General features: G+C 40.7%; 2 protein-coding genes across 8 annotated transcripts in view; one reads left to right on the top strand and one right to left on the bottom strand.

Moving 5' to 3' along the window:
• The window catches only part of PWWP2A (PWWP domain containing 2A), a 29,869-nt gene extending 24,784 nt beyond the window's left edge, over positions 1-5,085 (bottom strand). For 2 of the 5 annotated variants that reach the window (XM_050905160.1, XM_050905158.1), the window contains exons 1-2: positions 4,663-5,085; positions 4,400-4,569 (exon numbers count right to left, since the gene is read on the bottom strand). In XM_050905160.1, coding sequence (XP_050761117.1) covers positions 4,400-4,569; positions 4,663-5,085 — 593 coding nt within the window. Of the gene's footprint in view, positions 1-4,399 lie in introns of all 5 variants that reach the window. The other 3 variants (XM_050905159.1, XM_050905156.1, XM_050905161.1) reach the window with 2 other exon arrangements.
• A 781-nt stretch (positions 5,086-5,866) lies between these two features.
• FABP6 (fatty acid binding protein 6) overlaps positions 5,867-19,761 on the top strand; it is a 45,468-nt gene continuing 31,573 nt past the window's right edge. The window contains exons 1-2 of one of the 3 annotated variants that reach the window (XM_050905418.1): positions 5,867-6,000; positions 7,090-7,177. In XM_050905418.1, the coding sequence (XP_050761375.1) occupies positions 7,147-7,177 (31 nt within the window). In that variant the 5' untranslated portion in view covers positions 5,867-6,000; positions 7,090-7,146. Of the gene's footprint in view, positions 6,001-6,404; positions 6,450-7,089; positions 7,178-12,113; positions 12,250-14,330; positions 14,419-19,761 lie in introns of those variants that run through there. The other 2 variants (XM_050905419.1, XM_050905420.1) reach the window with 2 other exon arrangements.

The following is a 19,761-nucleotide window of genomic DNA, read 5'->3' as shown; positions in this document are numbered from 1 at the left end:
ATCTTCCACAACCAAACTCCAAGTAAGATATAATTTCAAACATCTGTCTACTAGCAATACACTGGGCATCTTTTGGATATCTAAGGCTTTTAGGTCACAACATAACTTTTTGCTCTCCCTTTCCCCCTCAAGAACTATTATGATCACACACAAGTCGGAAGGGAAATAGCTTAGAGAAAAAGACAATAGGAAGACACACATGTCCATCACATCTGTAGGATTAGAAGGAAAATTTTAGTCAAATGATAAAGCAATAATAGAAAGTCCAAGTCCTGACTGTTGCCAAAACAACAGAACATAAATTTAACCCCCCTCCTCCCCTTAATCTTTGGGAAGGGAAGAGAAGAAAAAAATTGCAGAAATAATTATCCTATCTCCAGAAGAGCAAGCTAAAACCAGGACTTCTTAATCCTACATTTTAAGATTTACAAATGCTACGCTCATCAGATATTTCCTTACTGTCTACTTCCTCCAGGTGCAGAGCAAGATTTACACTAATTCTGAGCCAGCAGGTGGCATTAACATCTCATATACCCTAAGCAAACACAGTGTTAGTCAAATGCTGGACACGGCAAGCTTACAAGCCCTATTTAAGCCCCATACCCAACGAGCAGTTTTCAATGACAATTTGTACAATGGCATGAAAAATTAACTACAGTAGTGCATGAAGCATTCCACTACCCACTCTGACAAAATAAGACAGGATTGCCTTCTCCTGCCTGCCTGATAGTTGGCTACATTTCCCATCTCTGCTATCAGCACGACTCCATCAGGTATACACAGAGGAACTCACATCAAAACCTTATCCTAGCATGCAATAAGGCATTTACAAGGTAATGGCAACAGCAGTAATAAAGTTTAACAGTAGGATCACATTTTTAATTTGTGCGATAAGCCTTCAGAGAAACAAAAGTGGGGATATGTCCCTCTTTAAATGATGATTTACTGCATAAGAAATTGATTTGGGACTCAGTAGATGTGGGTTCCTATTTTCCGCTGACTTTCAAAACTTCCTGTGCAGCTGCTGACAGGTACACGAGACTGCCATCAGTACAGGCAGAGAAAATACTTCCTTACCTCAAATAAATGTAGGAATAAAGTCCACTGAACACTGAGGTGCTTGTGTTCTTGTGTTATAAACTCCTAAATGGACATCCTATTTACAGGGGGTAGGAGAGGAAGAGGAAATCAGACCTTTAATATAAACACCACTGACTTCATATCAAAGTTCACAAGAATAAAATTCAAAGTCAGTGCACCATTTCAACAATGGAAACAGAATTAGGAAAACAGAAAAAAACAAAATGAACAACAACAAAACTGTTAAACTAGAAACATATGGGGACATTTTTGCTTTTCTTTCACCTTGAAGTTCAAGTAATTCAGAACATTACTTGAGATGGCTAAAGAGAGTCCAGTGGACAGATTTTTAAAACAGTCATTAAAACTTGCTCTTCTTAGTACTGTACGGAAGTAGCACCTTCATTGCCCTGGAGGGGAAAGCAGAAATTAAGACCCAAAAAGGACTAGGAATTATTTTCTTCTGAGTATACGATGAAAACAGTATTAGCACGTGCAGTGAACACATCAGCCACTTTTTGAAGCTATTGAATGAGTAAATTCTAATGCAAAATTTCACTTTTATTTAATAAGAACTGGCAGTCTTAAGATATTGATCCCCTTTGCATTAGGAAAGTTTATAAGATTATTCCCATGCACTTGAATGAGCTAGTGGAGACAGCTTTCAGTAACCACCCATTTTCCATACCAGAAATCCTAGTGTTTTCATGTAAATGCATGCTGGAATTTAGGTGGTTTTGATTTAACCCTACCCTTCCTTTTTCTTTTTTTTTTTTTTTTTTTTTTTGGTCCAGTGGAAAAACCTGTTATAAGAATTCCAGGGCCTGCCACAGATACAGAAGGAAGTTCATGAAAAATGTTAACGTTCTACAAGTCCACATGCTGCTACACAAACAAACAGATATTAAGAAAAGCTGATACCTAAACAGTACTATCATTCAGTCACCACCAAAGTCAAAGTCTAGAATAAAATTTAAATCTTGGGCATTCACGTAACACATGTTTTCTGATAATGCTTCAATTTCTTACAGGTAGCAAGTTCTTGGACTATTTCTAGAGTTCACTTACCACTGCATTTCCTGCTCTGAGACATTTGAATAGAGACTCCTATTTATCTACAAACGTTTACTTGTCACCAGCCAAATATTATAGACCTTATGTCTAGAAACTCAATTCTTCTTGTCCAGGCACTCTGAAGAGCTTGACTTTTAGAATTTAAATTTCACCTTCTGGATTCCCATGTAAGAAGCACCTCTGAAGGAAGTCCAAGATCATATGAATGGAAAGAAAGGAATAAGTGGTTCCACTGCATAAGAGAATCTGGGAGTAACAGCACAAGCCTTCACATATCACTCTTCCACAGTTCTTACTGTGAAGACTTGCCCCAGGGCCTGTGCTTAAAAACAGGGGAAATTGAGATGCATGCTTCCGCTGAAGCCACAATGCAAAAGAAGCAGACAGTTTGCCTGCTACAGATGACCTTTACTGCAAAGGGCTGCAGTCGATCAGCTGCATGAGAGAAGGATCTTCAGTGCACAAGAAAACCTCAGGCAAATGAGGGGATGTTTGTGGTCAATGTGTGTTTAGTAAGATATTGTCTCGTTCAGGAGTAAGGGAGAAGCTGGTATTTTCCTTCTTCAAACATATAGACCCCTAGAAGTACAGAAGCACGTACTTTGTCACCCTGCTAACCAGGGCAACGATATAATTTTGCTGGTATAACTTCAGACCTACAAAACAATTGATGTTAACTAGCATTACAACTTAAGTTGTAACGCCTTCTGGCCTGCTTTGAGACATTTAATACTTCACACTAGAAGTGAGCACAGTTTGCAGATCACATTTTAGTACTTGGCTTCAAAAGACAAACTGATAACTTAGCATTTCAGACCACAACAACTGACAAATTTAAAACTTACTTCCATGACATTATCCAGAACTCGGGTTTCAGAAAAGGCCTTCTGTTTCAAAAACCAACCAAGAAGCTAGGCCCAGGACAAAAGTGCTGGTCCCTAATACCTTTCCTTTTAGAAAGCATTGACAGTATTGATATTACACAAAGTTATCAAACAGCTACTAGTAATGTAAAAGGGAGTGAGGAAAGACATATGACCACACATGCAGCTTAAATTTTGGGGGAAAAAAGCACTGCATTTTTTGCATGCCAATTATTTTAAATAACAACCCTGGTCAAATTTCACTTTTCTCTCATATACTGGCATAGTCCTTATACGTCTAGAAAACAAACACTAAGACGAAGAGGAATTTTCACCTGTAAATCGCAGTTATATTGTTTATAAGATATACAGTATCACTGATGACTTCTGGCCTCCCAAGAACCCCTTGCTATAGGAAGGCAATGAAAGAAGCAAATCCCAAACCTCACAGTCTGATAAGGCTTTAAGTTATTTTGTGATACCTAACAGTCGTGTGTGTTGTCCCCCCCAAAAAGGGTACTTAAGAACCATTAAACTTCACCCCATTCGTTGCATACAAGGAGCAATCAGTACTAATAACTGTACTTCAGGACTGTAATAGCCTGGCTTGAAAACCTTTATTCTGAAAAATAGTATGTACTGAAAAACAAGGTTACCTAGGCAATGTAAGACAGAAGCCAAGTGGAAAAACAGATCTCTGTGTCCGTACGTTTGTACAAAGACTGGAATAAACGCCAACATCTGTAGCTCAGGTCGTTTTTCCCCGGCAGACAGGGATGCTGGAGGCCAGACATGAATCCCAACCGAGTCAAAAGGATGTGCCCATGTGCTCGCCCCTCTCCCGGCTCCCCCATTTTCTCGTTCCCACTCGGGACTACTTTTGTTAAGGACAGCACTATAAAACGGGCGTCCGGACAGCCACCGGCCACCGCTCACACCCCGCGCCCCGGGAAGGGCCCGCTGCCCCTTCCGCGCGTTGAGGCCGGGGGCGGGCGGGGAGCGCGGGGCTCGGCCCCTGGCGGGAGGGGGGCCCTGCCCGCCCCGCCGCGCTCCCTCCACCCCCTGCTAGAAGGGTCGAGGAAGAGGACGCCCATGAGCTGCTGCCTCCGTTCCCCGGTGAGGACGCGGGGGCAGGAGCCGCTTGCCCCCAGACGGACCCACGGCTCCGGCCTCCCGGGGCGAAGGAGGGGAGGGGAGGGGAGGCTGCTGCCGTCGCGCCCCTCGGCTCCTGCCCAGGCCGCTCCCCGCCGCGGGGCGAGCCCACGGCTCCCCCGCCCCTGAGGGCAGGAGGGGCGCAGGGCGGCGCGGGCAGGCGGCTCCGGGCGAGCTCGCTGCCCCCGTCGGTGAGCGGGGCTCGGGACGGCTCCCCCGTGAGATCTCACCTTTTAGAGAGGTCCATGAGGACCCCAGAAAAAAGCTTCTCTCCCAGCCGGAACGAGACCACCAGGGCGTCCTCGATGATGTGATCCAGGGTGACCCGCACCTCGGAGCCAGGCAGCAGCGGAGCCTCCGCCTCCCCTCCGGCCGGAGCCACGGGCACCGGGGACTTGGGCTCGACAGCGGCGGCAGCAGCAGCATCCGGCTCCTCCTCCTCCGGCCGGGACGGCTCCTCCCCGGGCTCCGGCTCCGCGGAGCCCCCAGTAGCCGGCGGGCAGGGCTGCGGCTCCTCCTCGGGAAGTTCAGGGTGCCCAGCAGGCGGCGGGCAGGGCTGCGGCTCCTCCTCGGACTCCGGGCTAGGCGCTCCCCGGTGCTCGGCCTGGGGCGAGCCCACCTCCGGGGTGGAGGGCGGCAGCTTCTCCGTCCTCTCAGCTTCCGGCTCCCGAGTCCCGGCCGGGCTCCGGGCGAGCTGCACAGGCGGCGGCTCCTCGGCCTCGCCGGGAGCAACCTTTCCCCCGTCGGCCTCCTCCCCATCAGGCACCACCGACTCCACGGCCTCGGTGACGGCAGGGAGAGGGTCCGCGCCGGCCTCGCTGCCCGGGATAGGCTCCATCTCGGGCTCAGCTTCACCAGCCCCCCCATCGCCCGGCACCGCTGCAGTCGCTGCCGCCTCCGCAGCCATGGCCGCCATTTTCTCTGCTGCTTCACCGCCGCCTCCCTCCAGCAGCGGGATCGATAACCACGGCCTTCCCCGCCCGCCTGGGAGGGAGAGCCCGCCCCCTAGGCTCGCATCCGGCAGCCTATTGGTGGGCGCGGTGCAATTTTCTACTTCTACTGGAGAGCGCTGTAGTCCGTCAAGCCCAGCGGGAACTTCTCGTTGGCCAGCAGGGACTTCATTCAATGAAGAGTCGGGAAGAGGAAGAAGGGGTGTGGCTTAGTGCTTTACAGGCCGTTACAGATTAGAGAGGTTGGGCCTCTAGGGCTGCTCCGCCATCTCATTGGTGAAAGGAGGAGCCGCTCCCGCGGGAGGCTCGTAATTGGCGGCGCCAAACGTCCGTCAGGGGGGCGCGAGGCAGGAGCCGCGCGGTGGCCGGCATGCGCGGTGCGGGCGCTGGGAGAGGGCGCGAGGGAAGATGGCGAGGGCGGGAGGGCGGCCCCGAGGGGGGGCTGGTTCGCCCCGGAGCGGAACCCCCGCGGGGGAGAGGCCGTCTGTGCCTCCCGGCTTGTACGGTGCCGCGCTCCCCGCCGCGCGTGTGCAGGCGGGGGGTGCTGCTGGTGTGTGGCGGTACCTGCCCCCGTGCTGTGGAGGCGAGTGGGGCCCTTGCTGGGGGGAGGGGGCTGAGTGAAGAACAGTGTGGTGAGCGGGCGGGTCGCTGGGAAGAGGGAAAATGTGAGGAAGGCAGAGGGCCTGGTGTCTTTTGTGAAGTAAATCAACACTTTAAAAGACTTAAGTAGCATGAATTAGGTACATCGGATAAAGGTGAAAAGCGCAGTGTTGAAAAGGGGAGAAAAAGAGTTAACGTTTTCCCTTAGGATGTTCTGAATCAGTGATTTTTCTTCCTGTGGGATTAATAGTTGCTACTGTGTGAGCGTTTTTCCCCCCCAGGTAGGAAATCTTGTATTTCCTAAACAAAAAATAATGAAAAAGGAAAGGTTTTAGTCTGTTATATGCATGATTTTATATTTTGGGAAACCGAGTCCTTTGTAGAAAGGAGGGATTTGTTAGAAGGAAGGATGCAAAGAAAAGTAGGAGCAACTGGAGACAGAAAGACAAAAGTCATCTTAAAGCATGAATGGTTTTATTCTTCCTAGTGCTATTATGAGAGATATATGGTTTGGCAACAAATGAAATTTTCTGAAAAGTAACAAGTCAAATCTATAAGATTTTCTTTAAAAATAAAGTATTCCTTTTCTTTCATGTTAGTGACTTTTATTGGCAGACTTCAAAGTTGCTGCCAACCATATGCTTCCAATAGAAACAGAGCTACACCCCGAGTTGTCAGGTAAAAAGTTATAAACGACGGGCATGAAGAACTAACGAAATTTTTGCAAGAGGTATGAGAAAAAAATCCTTGGTCAGATTTAAGGCCTGATACTACACTCACCTTTTTTCTCTTCATTGTAGGAAGAGTGAGTTATATGTAGTTAAAAGACTACAGTAATGCAAATAATTTTTTTAGTAATAATAAATGAGGACATGGAATAAATAGTCTTCTGTAACAGCAAAAAAGCTATGTATAACTGTATGCAAGTAAAACATGGTCTTGCAAGCTGCTAGCTATAAGATTTTAGTAAGTAATAAAGGCCTGATTAACCTACCCTGTTGTCCTGATCATAGTGGTTTGACTTACATAACAGATGTAAAGACTCTTCCTTTTGTATCTGGTAGTGGTTTACTTTGCATGGTGAACGTAATGTTTGCATTATTGGTGGTGTGAAGTGTGTAAGGAACATATGGGAACATCAGGAAGAATAGCTAGACACATTTCTGGAGACAAATAGATTAGAAATATAGTTAAAAGAATTTGCTAAAGATAAAACTGCTTGCTAAAGATAAAACTGCTCAATAAATTTTTGTACGTTTTACCACCATATCTGTTAAATCAATGGTTTGGTAGTGTAGGTGGGTAGAATAGAATGTGTTTATTGGGGAAAGGAGTAGTAGAGACTGAATTACAAATTTATTTTTTTCCAGCGGTGCTTGCAGCTTTGTCAGTCTGTATCACAGAGAAACAGCAGATGGATTCAGCATATGATCTGTGGCTTAAAAGAAACCAGATTTGGTAAGCTTTTCCAAAACTACCTACCATTAGTATTACTTCCTAAATCATCTTGAAACAATTTTGTTAGACCATATTTGTAGAAGATCTGTATCTGTATCCTGAGGCCATAATGCTTTGAAAGACGGCAACTGTCTAGGCACCCCTAAGGCTAAATATGTTCTTTGCCAGAATTCTGGAGAATAATGAGAAGATTTGTGTTGCTACTGAGTTACCTTCATTTCAAAGCTATCCCTGTGCAAGGATTTCAGTTTTAATTCAGATCTGAGATTTGAGGTTTTTCTGTGTTCTGCCAAGGAGAATGCAATAGTGGCTCTGGAAGGTTCACGGAAGTTGCAAATGGTTCATAAAGAGTTCTCATCTTGAAGAAGCCTGGTATAAAAGAAGTGGTCATAGGAGTAGAAGGAGGACTGCTGTTCTTTCCTCTCATTATTGTTGTTCTGTACGATTATGACAACATATGACATGTAGAAAATGAAGATCTGTTTCCCAGAAACTTTTTACCTTATTCAGATGAGTCCTAGCACAGATTAAAGAAACATATTAGTGAAGATAGCTCATATGTAACACCAGAACTGTTTTTACATTGCTCTCCTACGCAAAGAATTTCGCTGTGCTTGGAGGCACTCCAACTGTATTTCAACAGTAGACCAAACCATATTCTGCATGCACAGGACTGTTCTGCACGTTAGAGGTATGATCATCTGTTCGAATGCTGTTTTCCTTATTACTGTCTTACACTACTAGTAATCTATTTGTTCATCCCAAGACTAATATTGTGACGAAAAGGCATCACATTAGCTAGAAGGGCTGGCAGGGTACAAGGTTATGTATTGTCATATATTCTATTCTATTTTTTTAAATTATTTTTTACTCAGGAGACTTAATACTGTATTTCAAAAGCTTACGGACACTTGCACTGAGATAGAAGTTTGCAAAAGCAAAGTTGCCAGACAGCTTTCACGCAGGGGAGGCCAGAACTGTCATGGTCCTTACTATAAAACAGCATGGCTTGTGTAGATACTTTGTACGGTTGGTGATTTTAATTGTGCTAGCCGGTCAGTTCAGTTAGCCACAGTTCATTTCTCTGGTGCTGCTGTGCCATGGCATAGAAGGATGGCAGTAAATTCTGAGCCTACAAGAAATTACCGAGTAATACAAAGAGACTACTCAGCCCTTGAGCTGATGGGACATTAAGATCCAATAGCTCAGCCCAGCAGGCTTTTTGTTATGTTAAGCTCAGACTTATGTAGAGGATGGGCGTAACATGGAAGATTTCCTCTTGCAAAACTTCAGCGAGGTTAATGCTATCTGAAATCCACCTTGCTTTTCAGCAGGTGTTGCTTATGGCAGACAGTTACCATTAAAATGCTAACTGTCATCTTTTACATCTACTGGAGTCCCCAGCAATCCCTATGCTAAGCATAGGAAACAAAATCTAGGTGTATGGCTTGTTAACACTCTCAATTGTTTCATTGCAATAACAGAGGAGATTATGTGTTTAAACTACTAAGACACCTTAAAATAGATTGTAAACAGCTCTTTTGCAGTATCATTTGTATGTTGAAAGGTGCAATATGTGCTTTTAAAAAGAGGTAAATAAGGACATTTATGTGCCACTCTAATGGCCAACAGAAATATGATACCATAGGTAAACCTTAAATGAAAGTATACTAACAGTGGGCATGTAGACGCAGGATGAAACTTGTAAGTTTAATAAAAAAGCGCTCGCTATATAATTTTTCTTCCATCCCAAATTCCTTTGATCACCATTTAATTTCTGTTTATTTTAAATCTACCCTGTAATCTCTTTAGGATAGGGTTTGTCTTTCTGTGGCTGGTTTGCATAATGATTGGCATAGCTGGGGCCTTGTTTCTATACTGGAACCTTTAGAAACTGCCAAAATAAAATGAATGAATGAAACAAATTGCACCAACACGCTTTCTGTAGATTAATATCAGTCTCCATGTGTTCAGCAAGTGGCAGAAAGGACAGAAGTAGAAAGAAGAAACTATGAATTCGAGAGAGGAACTGATGCAATTGCAGGGAATAAAATGATGAATTGGAAGGCAGGAGAAATGCAAAGCTCTATGAAGATGTGTTAACAGCATATTGGCCGGCTGGGTAGCTGCAGAAGTTGTAGTAAGTTTGGGTTGAGTGAGTGAATGGATGTGGTGTGGTTGCATGATGCCTGTAAGAAGTAGATACAATTGTATCTGTATGCATGGGTATACACAGGTGAAAGAATTGTTTCTGTGTGTGTAAGCTGGGACGCGATAAGGATCGCGTCTGGCAGACTTGACTGTTTAAAGGCCTGCGCTGCTCAGTATTAGTGATACTGGTTTGTTCTGTCATGACCAAAATGTATTATTGCACTGACCTAACTATGAACAGAAAACCTTGAAGTCTGTGAATAGTCACAGCCTGTATGTGTGTTTCAATTAATAAGTGCATTGGGTTAGAGTATGTATAGTTTAAGATGATGTATAGTGGTAACATCATTCTCTGGGCATCAAGTTCCATAAAAGTGCACTACCATGAAAGAGCCAACAAAAAATGCAAGGTTGTAATGGAACAATATACATAAATGGAGTATAATCAGGGTTGCAGCATATCTACAAATACTGAGCTTCCTTGAAGCTAATTTAGCTACCAATAACAGTGAAACTGTGATAGCAGTCTCCAGAATGGGCTGCACCCTGGTAATTGCCTAATAGCTGGAATTTGTGGTGTTATTGGTATCCGAGGAGCTGGATATGTATAAGTTCACTATGCCTGTTCATGCTGCAACTGATCTGTCTTAGTGTAGGCTTATGAAAGCTCTAAATGAGTGTGTGGATTTATAGGGAGTGTTTATAGTGTCTTGGTAGGATAGTAGATATTTCTTCTAATATCTAGACTAGGGCATAAGAATTTTAGATTAGGGGTTTACAATTTGAAGTTCTGACAACCTTGCTGAGACTTTGTGACTCCACACATTAACGGGATTGTGGTTTATATACATCCAATAGCTCCAGTCTTTGCTGGCTCTTCAGTAACAACACCGAGAAACAGGGTACTACAGGAAACATCACACTTTTCTCCCTGCATCAGTCTGAATCATTGTGGCAATAGCTTCCTGTGACTGCTGTAGTGACAACAATTTCCTGTGACCCTGAGGAAGGTCTGAGGGTCTCACAAAAACCTCCACAAGTCAGGGTTTAGGGACCACGATTTTATGCTGTGTTAATAAATCCATTTTAATATCATTCAGTGATTGCAAGGCATGATCTGCTATTGTGAAATTTTCAAGGCTTTTCTATTTAAAAAGAAAAAGTGTAACCAATGAAAGCCAATGTATGTAAGCAATGCAGAGGAATATAAGCAAACAAACAAAGTAAGGATTGGGTCTTGATTGTATGCTGCAGACTTACTGCTTCTATAACAAGTTAGGAAAGTAATGCTCTTAAAACAATTGTTAGTTATATTTAAGCTGTTTTGAAACTTCATTATTGATTTATTACAGAAAATTGGTATGGGAGGAGAAAATAATCAGTCATTCCTGTAATGTTTGGTAACTGATTTTTGTAGCCATAAGAATGTAGAGCTCATTTTGTTAGGTTTATGAGTGATCATTAAAGGATTTGTAAAATCTCACTGCATGCACACATGCCCCAGAAGTCTACCCTGCAATTTGAAAAGTTAATTATATGCTAAATTTCTTGTGAACAAGAGATGAAATCAACGATTGGGGCTTTACCTAGTGTCCATATGGAGAACTGTTTTAAATCAATTACCATAGTTGGGGTTGCTTAAAAAAAATTGCAACTATAAGTGAGCCCTTGGGGCGAAGCGCTGGCATTAGCTCATTGCTGACATGTCTCACACTTATTTTATAATTTTAAAGAAATGTGAGTCTGAAGCTACTTCCTGTCTTATCTTGTAATCTGAGTGATTTCTGCTATCTTCTGAAATTTGTGCATCTGTAGGTGCTGGTGGTGTCCACATTGTATCTCCACACATTTTTCCATTCAGATAAAATAAAACAACTTTGAAGATGCAAAATTGCTAATGCTATTATTGTTTCATATTTCCGCATCTAAAACCTTATCTCTAGTTTTGCATGCATACATTATAACTGTCTTTTATTAAAAGATCTGTCATTATTTTAGTATAAATAAAAAAAATAAATTCATCATGCACTAAAAACTAGGTCTATAGTGTCTCTCAAACTATGATCATTGTTATTAAATGATTAACTTATTGATTATAACTAATTCTTAGTAGATCAAGTGCTAGTCCTTTTCCCACACATATATGCTAGTCCTCTTCCACAGTTACTTATTATCAGTATTAAAAGTTGTGGCTGTGGAATGAATTCATTTGTTTATATGATACAATTTTGTAGTGCCCGCCTAGGTCAATCAATTTTATTGAGTCTTGGAGACTCAGTAAATCAAAATTAGTCTAACATGTGACCAAGACATCACAAAGCAGAGTTTGCAGGGTATCCTTTTCAGAAGTATTGTCAGGACAATTCAGCCTTCATAGTGCTGTGGGCCAGAGATGTATCAGTGTACCTACAAGCGGCTGTTGGGCTAGGACACCACTCTGTCAGCACATGAGCTGCCTTGTGTCTGAGTCAGGTACGAAATGCTCCAGTTCCTTCTTGTTGGAGCTACAAACCTCATGATGGGCTGGCAGCCAATCTGACCGCCTCTTCGTCAAGTACGGCAGGCAGGGAAGTACTTCTTCCATTCCCCTGCTCTCAAAGACCAGGTGGATTCAGTCTGGGAGACGCTAATTGGTTAATGTGGGCCTAAATGACTAAGAAAGTTCATTTTCAATAGTGGTTTATGTATAGAGGAAGGTATTTACGTGACCTAATTTAAGTGCCTAGATTAAATGGCCAGTTTAGGAGCTCTCTTAGTAAAGAAAGGAATTACTCTCAGGATAGTGGTTTAGGAAGGGATGCTAAGCTAGCTCTGGAGTGATCTCAGAAGACCATCTGTCCTTTTAGCTATACGGGTACTCTAGTTTCACAGTTTAAACATTGAAATTGTGATTGTCACCTGTACTGCCATATTCTCAAGAGGTAAGGAAGGTTCCACAAATGTTCACAAGTGTTTGTTTGGGCAGTAAGTGACCTATCTGTTGAGGCATCTAGCTTCATTTTGTCTTAATTTTGAGTGCTAAAGCTAAGTATTTTTGAAAGCATAAAGGCCTTAGGCTCTCTCAATAATTTTGTAGCTAAAACAGTATTTATGTTTTCAGGGCTTTCATGAAACTTAATGCAATTTCTGACTCTATTCAGGAATCAAATTAATTATATACATTCTTTAAGCAGGCTTGAGTATTACTTATAGAAGTGTTCTTCCTGAACAATTTTTGATTGATTTTCCTTGATGGTTTTAGGAAAGTTTTTAATTTTCCTGTTCTAAAAGAATGTGTTTTGCATTTTCCGTGTTTTGCAAAAAGCAGAGCTGTAGCTAGTGTATTCTCTTTGGATGACTCTGTTAGTGCCAAGAGCAGCACATTGGTGACTGTGTTACTGAATTTAAGATCTAGGGAAACTGAAAACTGGTTTCCTTCAGATGTTAAATTTTTATTCTTTCTTTCTGCCTGTTTAAAGATCTCCCTGTCTATGATTTGTAGTGAACAGAATAGGATATATTATTAGTAAAGTTTTAGATGATCTTTTAGCCAGAGTCTCATGGTGTTTTAGCGTAAATATACGGTTGTATAAAAGATCTAATGTAAAGGAAACCATTTGCTTCAAGTAGTCTATACAGTGGTGTTCTTTCCTGTGGGAATGCAAGTCTTTGTATATTTGGATATGGTCAGTTATTTCTGATTTTGTGACTTAACTGTAATGTACACATTTTAATTTTTCTGACTTGTCATGAATATTTGTATAGATTCCTTTCTACCATATCTGGCTGCTGCTTTTGCACCTTGATCACATGTCCATTCACAACTGCAGATTTTTGCAAGTAAAAACTTATATTTCAGTTTCAAGATGATGAATTTATAGGAAAGTCATGTGTGTTCTCAAAGTGTCTAAATATTTCTAATCAAGCTCCCTAGGTTTGATAGGGGGTAGAAAAGCAAATGTATCTTGCCAGACATTTAGTGGTGTCTTATGCAGACATTTAGTTGTGAAATTCTGCTGTAGTTCTTCAGATTCCTTTATCTTTAGGTATAACTTACTGCTTTAAAACACAGTCATGGCTTTCGGAATTCATAGGATTGCCGAAAGCTTAATTTAGCAGAGAGGTGGTTTAGTTTTGTCTCCCATGTTAATCTAAGAATTTACACTGTCAATCTTTTAAAGATCTCCCCTGTGGTTGTTAGATTCCAGCTCCCTGACTCCTTAACGATCTGTGATGATACCACCTCCTTTGACATTCTACCAATAATTAGTTAGTAGATACCTGTTCTGTATTCTCTAAATCTTTACCCCTTCAACTGTAGATAGAAGAGAAAACTTTCTAAGTTTTTTCATTCCTTATTTGTATGTTTTGCAGTGAAGTTTACGGCACAGTATGTGTCAGTTACTCATTGAAATATGGTCCTGACATGACAAGCAGGACTGGGCCTTACCTGAATTTGAGTAGGAGATCCCTACGGAACACTCAAGTGATTTACTAATTAATTGAGTCAGTAACAGTCTTTCCCTGAATCAGTGCTAAATCAGCATCCTACACTGAGTAATGGCTCACGCAGCAGAAGTTTGCTCACAGAAACTATTACAGAACAATTCCCTTTATGGATACTCTGTTCTGATTGAATAAGGCTTTCCAAAGTGAGGCCTTGCCATGCAACCTGTAATTTTCATAGTGCAGTTTTTAACTGTGACTGTCCTTCGCAGATACCCTTGCTGCTGTGGCACAATCTTCAAGCTGCCCTAGCACCAGTAGAAATGCCCTTGATGCTTATTGGTGCCACAGCTGTCAGCGTGGAGAGCCCTGCATTTGTACCAGTTCAATTGCCGAGTTATTTCTTTTACTTTGCATAGCAGAAGAAACAATTCTGGGATTTGTTGTAAGGGCCAGTCATTGCTAATACCGACATGTTATGTAGCCTTAGCTTGAGGTTTCATCCTCTGAACGGCTCTCTTTGAACCTGAAGATCTGCTCTAGGACTAAACTCACTTTTGTCTCTCTATTTTTTAAGTAATCGTCCAAGAATGAAGAAAATCATTCCTTCAAGGAAGCTGTTCCAGAATAGGGATTGGGGAGTAGCCCTTGGAGTGTTCCTGGAGGTACTGTCTTTGACTTGAAATGTAAAACAAGCAACTAAAGTTCTCCTGGTATTTTTCCTAAGGGTTAGGATGTTAGTCTTGATGACTTGGATATTTTCTTTGCTGTGATGGTGTGGTGTGGTTTGTGTGTTGGGCTTTTTTTGGTTTTTTTTCCAGTTAAATTGAATGCAGTAGCCTTAGGTATTAAGTTGTGGTTGAAATGTGTTAAGTTCTGCTCTGGAACAGGGTTGGGTTTTAGTGACCTTGCCATCTGAGACAAAGGTTTAGAAGCTTCTCTTTGGTTTTAATTCCCTGCCGTCATGTCCTCTTTTATCTTGTGACAGGTACTGCATCAAGCCACGATAATGATGTTTTTTAGAATCACTAGGATACTTCTGAATCACCCAGAGATTAATTTGTAAAAATAGCAGGTTTGGCAAGATTTGATGTTGCTTTATACCTCAAGCAACATAAACCAGCTTCTTAGGATCTATGTCCTCCTTCCTTAGCTCCTGAGTTCCAGTCAAGAATGTCTAATTTAATGAAATCTGTGTGTTATGCATGGACATTTAGGTATTCTTTAGGATGAAAGGGACTATTTGTAACTAAGATTTTGTAAGAATTTACATTCTAAGCTCTAGTTCTCTCTTATTACTTTGTGACACCTGTGGGAGAAATTTCTAGATTTCTGTCTAAAAAGTATTAAGGGAATAAATGGAAAAGAAAGAATGGTTAATTTATCAAAAGCCAAGCACTCTGTAGCTCTAAGTCTCAATCAGTCCAGTTGGCAAAATAAAATTGCAGTGCAATTGAATGATCACAAATTATACTTCAAGTAATGCAATATGTCTTATGAATATTTTGTATGTAAGTGAGTTTCAGAATATCTCCTTGGAAATGGAAAAATTTGTATGGCTAAAGGTATGAAAAATGAGTGATATGGTACTGAAAAATGCAACTAGGTACTTCAATGCTAACTAAACAAATACATATTAAGGGACAAAAGATGTGTGTGCAAACTTACTTTTGGCATTGCCTGACTCTTCTGTTCTTACCCATGCAACTACTGTCTTTTCTTGGTTTTTTTCTTTTTAAATTAAGGTACAAATACAGTTATTTTATCTATGAATACATCATCTTGATCCATTAATTTCTGTTCAGTCTCCTTTAATTATTTAAGAATGCCGTTTGTGAGAAAGCTCCTTGGAATGTTTGTGGCAAATAAACAAGGCAATAAGTATTAGTCAAATATGTGGCAGGAATATGTTTAATGTGAATGAAAAATGTTAGAACTATGAAAGATGAGTATTTTAAGTCTTATATAAAGAGAACAGCAAGAAAAAGTAGTATACAAATATTTCTTGGAAATTTCCAAGTAAACCAAATCTTTCAAATTCTTTTTAGCTCATCAATAGCTTTTTAACAGTTTGTAGGTTTGGTTGTCTCTATCAGATCACATCCAGCTTGATTTTCTTATGGGATGGGCACAGCAACTGTATTTCTTTGCACCAGAAAATGGGAGCTGGAAGTATTTGGGCAGCACCTCTGAAAACCGTATTTACTATTTACTGATAGTCACCTGTGTTTCGGGAGAAGAAACTGTATTGAATGTCAGGGTACCTGGAAAAAGCAATCATCAAATAATAGATGGTATTCAGCTGAAACATTAGACTTCCAATTACAAATACTAAATCTTATTATTTAACAGAGGATTCTGCACGTTATTATATGACTCTTGTTTTAAAATATCTGACATGATATCCGTTGTTTAGGATTCTTCACTGAGTATTTTGGTTTAATTGTTTGCAGAGTGTCAGTTAGATGTTAAATAATTCTTTTCATTGTTGCTGAAGAAGTCTATGCTGCTGCAGTAAAGAAATATCTAGGAGGTTCACTGTCCTTTTGAAATCTTAAGTGGAGTACATCTATATTCAAATTTGTGTTTAATGAAATAATAAAGGGGCAAAGATAGGGACAAAAAGTGTCCTATTTGGATAGGGTAGCCAGAAGTGTTACTTACAAATTGGATTATGTTAGATTTTGTGATAAAATAGGCAATCAGTCAATTACTTACTGTTGCATACATGTCGGGGAGGGGAGGGAAATTACTGATATGGAAGTGGAAGGAAAATGTTTTCAGAAGGCCATAACTGTCACTTTGTTTTTCTTTCTTAGCTGATGTAAGACTGAGTATTGAAGAAGTTTTCTTTTGTCTTATGACTGAACTAAGGTGGGGAAAAAACCCACCTTGATAAGCAAGTTGAAAAGAAGATTGAGAGTTTTACTTGCCCCTTTTGGTTTCCATTTCTTTCTTTTATAAGCCCATATACTACCTAATTCATCTGGGACTTGTAAACTAACTTGCAAATTATATGGGCATATAATTAACACTGCTTTAACACATTCCCCAGTGTAACCCACGTTACTGTGGCAGCCTATATGAATCCACTCCAAGGGTGAGGCAGAACACCATTACTTTAAACATTGTTTCTTTTCTACAAGAGAAAGTCCTTCAAGTCCTCACAAGGGGCTGTATTTTACTGCTGTGTAAGCTATTATTATTCGTTTCGTGCCAGAGGAGGACTGAGATCCAATGTCTCATGCAGTGGTTCAGCCGACTAGTTGCAATCTGTTAAGTTGCTGGAAGTTGTTTGTGTTTGATCATAACCATTTTTAAATGTTTTTGTTTGGAAGGGACCAAATTATACTAAGTGAAAGTACTATTGAAAAGTTTCTCAGGATTTTCGATGCCATTCCTAAACCTTTCCCCAAAATTATTTTTGGTGTTGAACACATGCGTTGCTATGTATAGTAATATGTAGTTAGTGTAAAATGCATGAACATTTACCTTTAAATTATATGCAATGTGCTTGTTTGCCAAGTGAAACAGGATACACCTTCCTTTAAAGATGAGTGTTGGGTTTTTTTGTTATATGAAAAAGCAAATGAATAAATTCTCTAATTATTTCCCCTTCATAAATGTTAGTGCATTGGGTACACAGCAGATAAGAAACATTTTGATGTCCCTCTGTTAAAGCACTGACATCAAAATACAAAATATATTCTAAGGTGTGATAGACGAACACCTCCTTCCTTCAGGGTAGGAATTAAACCCATTTACTAGAATGTCTTTGTAGGCATTTAGGGCCTTTGAAAACAGACCTTAAATCAGTTGGTGAAAATCCTAAATGTCAAAAGGAAATGGTAATTTTGAAAATTTAGAACTGTTTTTCCTCCATAGTCACATGGCAAATCATTGACAGTGGTGTAAACACCACCATGTTCCTGTAATTGCTGGAGGCAGCTGCGCAGCAGGCCTAAGTCAGAGTAGCTCTTAAATTGATGACTTCAGTTCATGTCTGCTGAGCATCAAAGACCAAGTTCATTTCTGACAATTAAATGGAATCCTTTTATTTCTGCAGTTGTGCCTCTTCCTCATTAATAGCTCTTATTTCATCTAGGCTTTAGTTCTGTCTTGTTCCTTTTGTCATAAATATTTCTCTTAGCCATCTATGAATAGTATACAGGAAAATCATTAAACAAGATAATCTTTTTCTAAATGAAAATAGTTTGGCCAAGGTCTCTCAAGTATATTTAGTTCTTTTACTTAATTCTTGAGCTGTTTATTCACACTGTCCCTTTTATACAATTCTTTTTAATTTTTAGTGCTATTAGTAATTATCTTGCCTCCTTTAAATATTGTGTTGAGCTGGTACTTAAATTGCTTGTTACAATCACTGGGTCTTAAAGTGCTTTACAGAACACTGACTTAAATAATCTACATTCTTTAAAAGAGAGAGCGAAAGAAGGAGGGAAGAGTAGGATGATTGTCTTAAATTAATACTTGATTCAGTCTGCCACATTGACTTGTCCACTAGCCTTCAGTTAAGAGCTAAGACCAAAGCAAAATGGTCAGTGGGTAGCTGCAGTAACATCAGTGCAGGAAAATTTTACATGGGAGTATGCGTTCATGATGGATCTGAATTCAGCCTCGAACTGTTTATCATATACCAAGACCATGAACATTGCATGATTACGGAAAATGAGTTGAAGATCACTGTCTAGTTCTCTTCAGAACACTGTCTGCATCTGAAAAGGTGCCTCTTCTTCAGGACACAGAGCCAGTCAGTAGGTGACTGTTGACAGAGCATGTCTATATAGACATGCTCAGATGGTGTCACATTAGCTTAGCCCATGAAGCTACGTTAATTAAGGGCCTTGCAGGGGGACAGCTCTTTCCCTGCAAAGGCAGTTGTATATTAACATGCCTAAAAGGTTGTGGATTGATGTTGGTTTATGCCCAACTGTTGCCCAGTTCAGGAAAGCAGGACAAACATGCAGCTGCATCCATCTCAACATATGGACAGGCCTACAGATCAATAAATCCTCTGGCAGGGATGGAACATACCAGTGCTGTAAAGAAACTTATTTTGTGGATATACAGATTATTTTCTTTGCAGGACTGTGACATTAGAATATTTTATCAGATGTTAAATGCACAAAAGATAAAATTATAGATACAAGTGTGCTCTTTAGGATCAGATACCTGTTACTATGAGTTGACTTACCACAGCAATGAGTTCAATATAAATAGATATCCGAGCTTTCATACTGTGAAGTTGTTCCCAACAGTATGACCTCCGAAACCCTGTTCTGGAAATTATTCTGGAAATTATTTCTTGCTTGATTCAAGTCAAGAGATCTCCTGGTTACTGCAGCATCTTTATACGAAATAGCTTATGTGTGTAGTGTTTCAAAAGTTGAAAGGACAAAAAAATGCCTAAGGCAGGACTGGGATTTGAAGTAAAAGAGCCTGTTGGGACTTCTGAGTATTTCCCAGTTTTGTTTGTTTTTTCTGACCTGTTCCCTTGTTCCCTTATTTCTAGGAACATGCTAGCTAGTTAATATTACCACTATTTGAATGAGAAGAAACTTGTGCACCAGTCTTTGTTTTGTCTGTAAAATTGTTGCCAAATCTTGTCTTTTCTGCAGTATTTTCTATGTACTTGTGTATGAATTACATGAACTTTATCAGCTCTTGTTTTCCATGGAAGTGTATGACACAAGCAGACAGCAGCATTGCTCTCTTCCCCAGTAATGTATGGCACCTGTCCCTTGAGCTCAAGGCCTGCTCCACAAATGCATCTCACTCTGATTTGATGCAAGCTACGAAACAGGGGTACAGAGATGGGAACATTTATTTGGGCAGTATATTGCCCAAGGGGTTTTTTTGGTTTTGTTTTTTTGTTTTATTTTTAAATTTTCCTTCCGATTAAAGTACTTTCAAAAATGCAGATTGCAAGGTACCTAAGGTCTCTTTATATGTTTGTATGGAGCACAGAACAATCGGGCCCAACCCTGGTT

Source organism: Gymnogyps californianus, chromosome 14 (genome assembly GCF_018139145.2).
Source record: "Gymnogyps californianus isolate 813 chromosome 14, ASM1813914v2, whole genome shotgun sequence".
In the NCBI taxonomy this organism is placed as follows: domain Eukaryota; kingdom Metazoa; phylum Chordata; class Aves; order Accipitriformes; family Cathartidae; genus Gymnogyps; species Gymnogyps californianus.
Note: the sequence above shows the minus strand (reverse complement) of the source record. Positions and strands in the feature narration are given on the sequence as shown.